The 12,058-nt window shown below is 38.7% G+C and overlaps 1 protein-coding gene across 1 annotated transcript in view; it reads right to left on the bottom strand.

Annotated features, from left to right (window-relative positions):
- The window catches only part of LOC102180820 (ATP-binding cassette sub-family A member 3-like), a 260,388-nt gene continuing 255,234 nt past the window's right edge, over positions 6,905 to 12,058 (bottom strand). Inside the window, exons 31-32 of the mRNA XM_018039866.1 lie at positions 7,406 to 7,479; positions 6,905 to 7,024 (exon numbers count right to left, since the gene is read on the bottom strand). Of these exons, the coding sequence (XP_017895355.1) occupies positions 6,905 to 7,024; positions 7,406 to 7,479 (194 nt within the window). The remainder of the gene's footprint in view (positions 7,025 to 7,405; positions 7,480 to 12,058) is intronic.

Here is a 12,058-nt window from a genome sequence, read left to right as displayed (position 1 = left end):
TAAGAAACTGTCAAGCTGTTTTCCAAAGTGGCTGTATAATTTTGCATTTCCACCAACAATGTATGAAAATTTCAGTTGTTCCACATCTTCATCAATAATTGTTAGTTATTTTAATTTTAGCTTTATAATAGAAGGGTAGTGTTATCTCATTGTGGTTCTGATTTCATTTTTCCAATGACTAACAATGTTGAACAACTTTTCTTGCCCTAATCTGCCATTTGCATATGTTCTTTGGTCTGTTCAGATCTTAAGCTGTAATGAAATACCATGGACTGGGTAGTTTATAAATAATATTTATAAATAATATAAATTCTATAAATCATATAAATTTATTGCTTATCATTCTGGAGGCTGGAGTCTGAGATCACAATGCTAGCATGGTTGGATGAAGGCTCTCTTTCTAGTTCATAGCTAGTATGTTTTTCTGTGTCCTCACTTGATAAAAGGGGCAAGAGATCTCTGTGAGGTCTCTTATGAATATATCTTAAAAATATTTATTTGGTTATGCTGCATCTTTGTTGCTGCATGTGGGCTTTCTCTAGTTGCAGTGAATGGGGGCTACTCTTCGTTGTGTTGCACAGGCTTCTCATTGAGGTGGCTTCTCTTGTTGCAGAGCGTAGGCTCTAGGCACGCAGGCTTCAGGAGTTGCCGCTTGAGGGCTCCAGAGCACTGGATTCAGTAGTTGTAGCTCATGGGCTTAGTTGCCCTGTGGTATGTAGAATCTCCCTGGACCAGGGATCAGACCTGTGTTGCCTGCATTTGCAGGTGGATATCCACTTACCCCTTATCCATAGTACTTATACACATCACCAGGGAAGTCTGGAGTCTCTTTTGTAAGAACACTTATCCCATTCATGAAGTCCTCACCCTCATGATCTAATCACTTCCGGAATGCCCATCTGCCTAACATCTCACCTTTGATAGGCTTCAGCAGACAAATTTTGGGTGAACACATTCATACCATAGCATACTAGATACAAATACCTTGTTGGGTATAATTTCACCCAGTGCAAACATTTTCTGCCAGTTTGTGGCTTGTATTTTCATTTCCTTAACAATGTTTATTAATAGCATAAAATTTAATTTTGTTGAAGTCCAATTTATCAGTTTTTTTCTTTCACGGGTTATGATTTTTTGTCATAGCCAAGAAATCTTTGACTAAGACAAGGCCGTAAAAAATTTCCCATTTTCTCTGCACGTTCTACAGTTTTGGGTTTTATACTTAGGTCTGCTAAGTCACTTCAGTCGTATCCGACTCTGTGCAACTCCACAGACAAGCAGCCCACCAGGCTCCCCCGTCCCTGGGATTCTCCAGGCAAGAACACTGGAGCGGGTTGCCATTTCCTTCTCCAGTGCATGAAGGTGAAAGGTGAAAGGTGAAAGTCAAGTTGCTCAGTCGTGTCTGACTCTTAGCGACCCCATGGACTGCAGCCTACCAGGCTCCTCCGTCCATAGGATTTTCCAGGCAAGAGTACTGGAGTGGGGTGCCATTGCCTTCTCCATACTTAGGTCTATGATCCATCAAATAAAAACCTCTTTTAAAGAATAGTTATAGTTTCATAGAAAAATAAGAAAAATAGTAAAAAGAGTTCTCATACACTTCATATCCAATTTCCTCTATCATTAACATGTTACAGTAGTGTGGTACCTTTTTCACAATTAGTGAACCAATGTTGTTGCATTAGCTAAAGTTCATATTTTGTTCAGATTTCCTAAGTGTTTACCTAATGTTTTTCTGTTCCAGGATCCCAACCAGAATAGCATATTACATTTAATCTTCAAGTCTCTTTAGGCTTCTCCTTTAAGTCTTATTTTGAAACTTGTCCTTCTTGTACCTGTCCCTTCCAAATAAGAGGTCTGACTGTGAACAGGAGATGAATGAAATGAAGGTGAAGTTATAGTTACTGGAATGACACACACCAACTTTGTGGTAGTTGTGGGAGACCAACAGCCAGGAACCTTGGGAAAAGAACATCTTAGACCCTGGAAAGTCTGAGGGAAAGGAGGACATTAATGATCTTTTGTCATTCAGAACCACTGGTGGAGTATGCCTTGTGAAGGAAAATGCTATGATGCAATTCTCCCAAACTGTTCCATGCATACTAAACTTGACTATCATCTTTTAAAAGTCTTCCATCTTTTATCAGATGGTTCTGATCACAATTTAATCACCATTCTCTTTAACAAGGCAAGAATAGTGGTAGGAATACAGAGTTCAGTTCAGTCATGTCTGACTCTTTGTGACCCCATGGACTGCAGCATGCCAGGCTTCCCTGTCTATCAGCAAGTCCTGGAGATTGCTCAGACTCACGTCCATTGAGTTGATGATGCCATCCAATCATCACATCCTCTGTCATCCCCTTCTCTTCTTGCCTTCAATCTTTCCAAGCATCAGAGTCTTTTCCAATGAGTCAGTTCTTCTCATCAGGTGGCCAAAGTATTGGAGCTTCAGCATCAGTCCTTCCAATGAATATTCAGGACTGATTTCCTTTAGGGTTGACTGGTTTGATCTCCTTGCAGTCCAAGGGACTCTCAAGAGTCTTCTCCAACACCAGAGTTCAGAAGCATCAATTCTTCGGTTCTCAGCTTTCTTTATAGTCAAACTCTCTCATCCATACATGACTACTGGAAAAACCATAGGAATACACAGAATTGTATAAAGAAGTCTTAATGACCCAGATAACCATGATGGTCACTAACCAAGAGCCAGACATCCTGGAGTGTGAAGTCAGGTGGGCCTTAGGAAGTACTACCATGAACAAAGCTAGTGAGGTGATGGAACTCCAGCTGAGTTATTTTGAGCCCTAAACAATGATGCTATTAAAGTGCTGCACTCAATATGCCAGCAAATTTGGAAAATTCAGCAGTGACTACAGGACTGGAAAAGATAAGTTTTCATTTAAATCCTAAAGAAGGGCAATGCCAAAGAAAGTTTAAACCAGTGCACAAATGTGCTCATTTCACATGCTAGCAAAGTAATTCTCAAAATCCTTCAAGCTAGGAAGCTGTGAACTGAGAACTTCAGATGTATAAGCCGAATTTAGAAAAGGCAGAGGAACCAGAGATGAAATTGCCAACAGTTGTTGGATCATAGAGAAAACAAGAGAATTCCAGAAAAAACATCTGCTTCACTGACTACACTAAAGCCTTTGAATGTGTGGATCACAATAAACTATGGAAAATTCTTAAAGAGATGGGACTACCAGACCACCTTACTTGCCTCCTACAAAACCTGTATGCAGGTCAAGAAGCAACAGTTAGAACTAGACATGGAATAACAGACTGGTTCCAAATTGGGAAAGGAGTGTGTGAAGGCTGTATATTGTCACCCTGCCTATTTAACTTATATGCAGAGTACATCATATGAAATGCCAGGTAGATTTTTTCCAGGAAGCACAAGCTGGAATCAAGATTTCTGGGAGAAATATCAATAACTTTAGATATGTAGCTGACACCACCCTATGGCACAAAGAGGAACTAAAGAACCTCTTGATGAGGGTGAAAGAGGAGAGTGAAAAGCTGACTTAAAAGTCAGCATTCAAAAAACCAAGATCATGGCATCCAGTCCCATCACTTCATGGCAAATAGATGGGGAAACAATGGAAACAGTGACATACTTTATTTTCTTGGGCTCCAATATCACTGAAGATGGTGACTGCAACTATGAGATTAAAAGATGCTTGCTCCTTGGAAGAAAGCTATGACTAACTTGGACAGAATAGTAAAAAGCAGAGACATCACTTTGCCAACAAAGGTCCATATAGTTAAAGATATGGTTTTTTTTCTGTAGTCATGTATGGATGTGAGAGCTGGACCATAAAGAAGGCTAGAGCACTGAAGAACTGATGCTTTTGAATTATGGTGCTAGAGAAGACTCTTGAGAGTCCCTAGGGCAGCAAGGAGATTAAAGCAGTCAATATTCAGGTAATCAACCCTGAATATTCATTGGAAGGGCTGATGCTGAAGGTGCAGCTCCAGTTCTTTGGCCGCCTGATGCAAAGAGCTGACTCATTGGAAAAGACCTTGATGCTGGGAAAGACTGAGGGCATGAGAAGAAGATAACAGAGGATGAGATGGTTGGATGGCATCATTTACTCAGTGGACATGAGTTTGAGCAAACTCCAGGAGATAGTGAAGGACAGGGAAGCCTGGCGTGCTGCAGTCCATGGGGTCGCAAAGAGTTGGACATGACTGAACAACTGAACAATAGTAACTCCTTAACATTAATGATAAGCTTACTGGAAATACCAGTGGATGGCTCCACTTCCCATGTAGTACACTTGTTAACACCCACATCTTACCCATCCCTTCTTTTGTAGCCATTGTTCTATCTTTCCTTGGGGGCAGCTAAATGTCTTCTGTTGTTGGTATAGACAAGTGAATGGGTTGCATTCATATTCTTCAAGTAGTCTCTCAAAAGGCAAAGGCTAGATTCAATTATTTATACCAAACTGAGAATCTTAATATTTATAAACTGGCCAGAAGGATATGTTTGAGGCACTGTGAACCTGTGTGATGTCTGACTGAGATGGATCCCACTGGGGGGCATGAATAACTGAAAAACTTTCCTGGGGTACCAGTTGTACCCACATAATTGTATCACTGTATGAAATCGAGCCATCAGCTTGCTTCCCTTCAAAAAACACTGCCTTGCTCCTTTGAGTTGGTTATAAGAGAGCAGACATTTAGGAAGGCAGTTAAATCAGAATCTCACAACCAAGGTGGTTTAGAGTGGTAGAACTTCCCTAGATTTTCTTTTTGCAGGCCAGCAGAGAGTCAGTGTAATTACTATTACATTGTACTATTCACGAATCATTGCCTCAGTACAAGTGAAATGGTGAATACAGAAATGTGAGAAAGCCACTTGATTTTCTAAGGTTAACTAAATTGGTTTATAGGATTTGTTCAGCTAGTTGGTTCTGAGATCTGGGAGGCATGGTTAAAGTCAAATACTGTAGGTTAGCCTCATCATGTTGTTTAAAGTTCTACTGATAGTAGTCTTAACAATTGTATGAGGCAAATTAAATAAATTTGAACCAAATAAATTTGGTCCAAATCTAAGATTAACCAGAGTAGCTGATGAGGTAGTATACTCAAGGGGAAATATGCTAGAAGTCAAGATGGGAGATATTATTCAGAGACAATTTTTCATGGGTCTTTTGTGTTTCTGTATGATTTTCAAGAAAATGTAGTAACTGCCTTTTTGTTTTGCAAGAATGTTTTTTGCAAGGCTTTTGCAAGGATGATTATAGAGCAAATGGCTTTTGACAAGAGGCAACATCTCCCTCTGGACCAGTGGAAAGGTTTACTTAATGTTCAGTGTAATAAAATGTTTACTTCCAGAGCACGTGTTTGGCAGGTTTACTGACTGCCCATTATGAAGATTTGAGTTCCAGAAGCTCAGGGTTCCTCTCCTGTAACACAACCCTCTGAATAAAAAGGTAGGATTGGGGACCTGACACAAATATGATCTCTGCCTACTGTTACTGCTGTGCGTAGCAAAATCTAGTGTCTTTTTTTTTTTTTTTTTTTTTTTTACTGCATAGGGTCTTTGTTGCTATGTGTGGGCTTTCTCTAGTTGTGGTGAGTGGGGATTACTCTTGGTTGCAGTGTGAGGGCTTCTCATTGTGGTGGCTTCTCTTGTTGTGGAGTAGAGGCTCTAGGCACACTGGCTTCAGTCGTTGCAGCATGTAGGCTCAGTAGTAGTGGTTTGCAGGCTCTAGAGTGCAGGATCAGTAGTTGTGGTACACAGGCTTAGCTGCTCTGTGGCATGTGGAATCTTCCTGGACCAGGGATTGAACCTGTGTCCCCTGAATTGGCAGATATATTCTTATCCACTGTACCACCAGGGAAGTCTCAAGTCCTGTGTCCTTGACCTAGGATTCCAGTGTCTCCTGCCAGTATTCATGGAACTGTGGTAAACTAACTTGACAATTTACAGGTAGGGTGAAATCTCAGACCCTTCACAGTTCAGTTCTTGACAGGAGGTCACTTACTCTAATCATCAAAGTTTGCAAACTTTCTTCTTTGGGGTTCCAGTTTGTGCACACACATACACAGAGTGATAGAGACATACACGCACAGAGACAGAGACAGAGAGAGAGAGAGAAGAAGAGGGGAATGAGAAGGAGAAGAGAGAGAAGAAGGAGGAGAAGGAGAGGAGAAAAGGAAAGAAGAGGAGAGGAGAGAGGGGAGGGGAGGGAGAGTGAGATTGAGAAAGACAGAGAGAGGGAGAGAGACGCTTCTATATCTAGTTGTAGGCAGCAGCCTAGAGAGGCATAATTGTCACTGGTTGGAAAATGATGCTGAGCAAGGCCTTGTGGGTTTCCTAAGAACAAAGATTTTGTGTGTCCCCCATTTCTTTGGTTATAGGAAACAGCCTTCATTCAGCCTCCATGGCCTTCCTTGAGTTCCAGTGGGCAGATTCAAGCAGTTGTTAATTGGGGAAGAGAGGGGGGCTTGTGAGACCAGGGAGAAACAGTCAAGGATAGCCTTGGGGCAGGGTCCTGTTTCCCCATAAGTGGGTACACACAACGATATCTTTGCCTCCTCCAGGTGGGAAAAGTTAACAGTTAATGACAATACCCTGCTCACAAGCATGTAGAACCTCAGACCAGTTGGAGTCGAAGGTTGATGATGCTGACTCCTACTTACCTTACCACTAATCCATCAGAAGACTGTCCATGTACAGATCATACCCTCCTTGAACAATTACTATAAAACTTATTATCTTCTTCAAGTTGGGACATTTGAGAGCATTAGTCTACTGTGGCCCCCTTTACCTGGCAAGGCAATAAAACTATCCTTTTCTACTTCACCCAAAACTCTGTCTCCAAGATTCAATTTGGCACTGGTGTACAGAGAAACTGAGCTTTTGGCATCAGAAATGAATCTCATAGCAGCTTTATTTCTTGACCTTATCAATATTAGCAAAAGTCAGGAAGATTTGTTCCAATGTTATCTGACTGATGAAATAGTCTACTAGATTGAATAGTGTTTTAGCTTTCTCCATAATATGAAACACCTTTAACAGAAAAAAAAAAATTCATAGTGTTACTATTGCTGTATCCTCAGATGAACATTTTCCCCCACCCAATCACTTCCCAATTCCTGCCAGGTTTATGCTTAGGAATAAAAAGATATGGAAAGGGGAAGTTAGAAGAAGGAAAAGGTGGTTGAAAAATAGAGAAGAGGAGACAGTTCTTTATTTCTATTCTCTTGATAGGTATGGAATATTAGAGGTTAGGGTCAGAAGTATCAATCAAACTACAGGGGCCTTTGGAAAGTAACTTAAAAAGTTCTCCTCTGCAAATATCATGTTCCCATCCCACATGCTTGAATCTCTGAGCTTCCCATTGGTCTCCATTAACACATAATGTTAGAAATGTATGATTTCAACAATCACCTTTCCCCAACAAATTCCCTTGCTGGGAATGTAGTAGCCAATAATTCCTTGATGATCCTGGTTTATGATGTTACCTAAGAAAGGAAAGATTTGACAGGTGAGTAATAGAGAGGGCCCTGTTTACAAAATTCCCCAATAATTCCCTTTCCAGTTATCCCACCAAGAGAAATAATATATGCATTTATAACAAAGATGACATAATTCCATTTTTACTACATATAACTTTGTTAAGTATTTCCATAGATTTACTTCCACATGAAATATGGTCTTATTGTCACTTTTAGACATGGGAAAAATAACTCACATGCTCTTTGCCAAAGTGGAATTACATGAACTCTAAAGATTATGGCATCCGGTCCCATCACTTCATGGGAAATAGATGGGGAATAGTGGAAACAGTGTCAGACTTTATTTTTGGGCTCCAAAATCACTGCAGATGGTGACTGCAGCCATGAAATTAAAAGACGCTTACTCCTTGGAAGAAAAGTTATGAGCAACCTAGATAGCATATTCAAAAGCAGAGACATTACTTTACTGACTAAGGTTCGTCTAATCAAGGCTATGGTTTTTCCTGTGGTCATGTATGGATGTGAGAGTTGGACCGTGAAGAAGGCTGAGCGCCGAAGAATTGATGCTTTTGAACTGTGGTGTTGGAGAAGGCTCTTGAGAGTCCCTTGGACTGCAAGCAGATCCAACCAGTCCATTCTGAAGGAGATCAGCCCTGGGATTTCTTTGGTAGGAATGATGCTGAAGCTGAAACTCCAGTACTTTGGCCACCTCATGCGAAGAGTTGACTCATTAGAAAAGACTCTGATGCTGGGAGGGATTGGGGGCAGGAGGAGAAGGGGACGACCGAGGATGAGATGGCTGGATGGCATCACTGACTCAATGGACGTGAGTCTGAGTGAACTCTGGGAGTTGGTGATGGACAGGAGGCCTGGCGTGCTGCGATTCATGGGGTTGCAAATAGTTGGACACGACTGAGCGACTGAACTGAACTGAACTGAACTGAATGATTCTTAATGCCTTTTATATGTTTCCTGCTTATTTTGATTGTTTTTTCAATATTGAAAATTTCTCTCTCTGAAACATAAATTTCTGTTTCCCTAGCTGTTAAGAATAACAAAATTAACTCTTTCCTTGGCTGTGTGCAGCATAACTGCTGATTGCACATGTGTCTTATTGCTGTTAGAGATTTTGGCCTCTTTGTATTCTGGGTTCTTGGAGAAATACTCTGTCACCTAGCTTTTGTTAAAAATGTTTTCATGAGTTTTTGCTTGTATCATTCTATTTCTTCCATTTTGGTTAGAAATTTGGGAAAATTCAAAACTGATCATTTTGTTTTAATTTCAGTAATTATAATTTTTGTATCTGAACATTTTGTTTGCCTTTTTTCAAATTTGCTTTGTTTATTTTTAAAGAAAATTCTGAAGTATCACACATACAGCAAACAAATAAAACCATAATTGAAAAAACACATGTAACTAATATTTATAGCAGCACTATTTACAATAGCTAGACATGGAAACATCCTAGATGTCCATCAACAGATAAATGCACAAAGAAGATGTGGTATATGTATATACAATGGAATATTACTCAGCTCTAAAGGGAATGAATTTGTATCAGTTCTAGAGAGGTGGATGAACCTAGAGCCTGTTATACAGAGTGAAGTAAGTCACAAAGAGAAAAATAAGTACTGTATATTAATGCATATATGTGTAATCTAGAAAAATGGTATCAATGAACCTATTTGCAGAGAAAGAATGGAGATGGAGATGTAGAGAACAGACTGTGGACACAGTGAGGGGAAGGAAAGAGTGGGATGGATGGACAAAGTAGTATTGACATATATATAGTACCATGTGTAAAAGAGATATCTGGTGAGAAGTTGCTGTATAACACAAGGGAGCCCAGCCTGGCCCTCTGTTATGACCCAAAGGGGTGAGATGGGGGTGTGGAGGGAGGCTCAAGAGGGAGGTGATATACATATACAGTAATGACTGATTTGCATTGTTGTACAGCAGAAACCAATGCAACATTGTAAAGCAATTTTCCTCCGATTAAAAAAGTAAACAAATCATAATTATACCGCTCAATGAATTTTCACAAAGTTCATTGCATCTTTTGTGTTTAGCTTTCTTTCTCTTTCCATATTGTGTTTGGGTTGTATGCTATGGAGTTGTAGTTTGTGCATTCTCACTGATGAATACTATTCCAATGTATATGTACAGTATTCCACTTCAGTAGACTGAATCGTATTCCATCATATTATGAATATGCCATAATTTATTTATCCATTCCATTGATGAATGGAAGTTTTAGCCATTATATATAGTTTTAGCCACTGTGTGTAGTGCATTAATAAACAGTCTTGTACATATTTTTTAGTGAACATATGAACTCATTCTTACTGTGTACCTTAGAAGTAGAAAAAGAGAGAGTATCCTTCACAGTGGTGCTAAAATTAGACACCACAACTTACAAGAAAAGAAAATTATAGATCAGCATATCTTCTAAGCATAGGAGAAAATACACTTAGCAAATACTAGTAAATTGAATCAAACAGTACATAAAAAAGGGAATACATTACAACCAAGTGAGAATTACTCCAGGAATACAATATTAGATTACATTAAAAACTCAACCAATGTAATTCACCATACTAATAGAAAAAAGGGCAAAGGTTATTAAATCATTTTGATGGATGTATAAACAAAACTCTCTTTTTGGCTGTTGACAATTTGGTTGTAATGTATCTTGGTGTGGATCTCTCTGAGTTTATCCTATTTGAAACAATGGTTTTAGATTTGTAGATTCAAAGCTTACATCAAATTTGAGTTTTCAGCCATTGTATCTTCAAGCGTTCTTTTTACCCTTTTCTTTTTCTCTCTTTTCCTCTGGGACTCCCAAACTGCATATGTTGATCTTGGTATTGTTCAACAGGTCTGTTAGGCTCTGTTCAATTTTCTTAAACCCTTTCTCTTTATGTTCCTCACACTTGACAATTTCAATTGTGCTATCTTCAAGCTTGCTCATTTTTCTCTATGTTCAAATATGCCTTTGAATCCATGTAGTGTATTATTCTTTTCAGTAATTTTACTTTTCATCTCAGAATTTCTTTTGGCTCCTTTTAATACTTTCTATCTTTTTTTATTGAGTTTCCAATTTCACTCATACACTGTCTTCTTAAATTTGTCAATGTCTTCCTTTAGCTCTTTGAGCATTTTCAAGACACTTGTTTGAGTCCTTGTCTAGTAAGCCTTCCATCTGTTCTTCTTCAGAGATGGTTTCTTTTGATTATTTTTCCTTTTGAGTGGGCCAAACTTTCCTATTACTTTGTTTTGTGATTTTTTCATGTGAAAGTGAACACTTGAATCTTAAAATACGATAACTCTGGGAATCAGATTCTCCTTTTTCTCCAGTGTTTGCTGTTTAAAAAAGCTTAAAATGGTTGGAGAATGTCTCTGTGCTGGAGATGAGCTTGAGTTTTAAGTGTGAGATCTCCTCAGATGTATTTTTTTTTGTGCCTACATCTTTCTCTGGCATATGCAGTGACTTTCTAATTTTTTTGCATATATTGTGAGTTTTGAATATCATAATCCCTACATGTCTCGCTTCTGAAAGGCAGGAAAGGGAAAAATGAAAAAAAAAAGTACTTTATCTTTAAATTCTCTGCACTCTCTTTAAGCTGATGGTGGTTGCATTAATGGTGACCTGCCTTTGTGTCTTTAGGTCCTTGGTTCAAAGGATTAATCTGTAATCAGAATACAGAGCCTTGATATTTGGAAGGCAAGGTCCTTATTGCCTACTATTACTCTTCAAGCTACTATAGGAACGCTGGTTTGGATACCTTTCATGGGGCTGGAAATTAGAAGATGGGTAACCAGTACTGCACTGTATTGAAGTGATTGAAATTAATCACAATTAATTTCTAGGGTCATACTTCCCCTAGAACCTGCAAATTTTCAAATAGACTTTAGAGTTCCAGAATAATTACATCAACAATTTCTGTCAAAATAATTATTGTCTAGGTGAAGAGATATATTCTTGGAGCTTTCTACTCTGTCATCTTCCCTGATGTCACTTTTTGCTAATTTTTGATTTTCTCTTTTATTTCATGCAAAGTTATTTTATTGGTTTCAAGATTCTTCCCTTTGGCTTCTAGCATTTTTTACCCTGATGTTTCTGTGTGTAGTTCTCTGGGTATTTATCTCTTTATATTTATATTTATTGAACATCTCAGATCTAGACATTAATGTTTTTCATTAAATTTGACAAGTCTTCAGGGGCTAGTTTTTGGAATATATCTTTTGCCCTTTCCTTTTCTTCTGGTGCTCCCACTTTGCATATATAGATGTACTTAATGGTTCCCTATGGGTTTTTGAGGCCCTGTTAATTTTCTTCTTACTTTTTTCTTTTGTTCTTTGGATCACATTATCTCTATTGATCTATCTTCAATTTTTCTAATTCTGCTAGTTCAAATCTGTTGTTGATCTCTACTGGCAAAATTTTCATTTTAGTTATTGTACTTTTCCATAGCAGAATATGCTTTTGGTTCACTAAAAATAATTTTTAACTCTTTGGTGATATCTTTTATTTGTTGAGACTTTCCAGTATATCTTCCTTTACTTCCTGAAGCATTAACTTTGC

The sequence above is a fragment of the Capra hircus genome, chromosome 25, assembly GCF_001704415.2.
Source record: "Capra hircus breed San Clemente chromosome 25, ASM170441v1, whole genome shotgun sequence".
Classification (NCBI taxonomy): Eukaryota; Metazoa; Chordata; class Mammalia; order Artiodactyla; family Bovidae; genus Capra; species Capra hircus.
The sequence above is the reverse complement of the archived record's forward strand: the minus strand, read 5'-3'. Positions and strand labels throughout refer to the sequence as shown.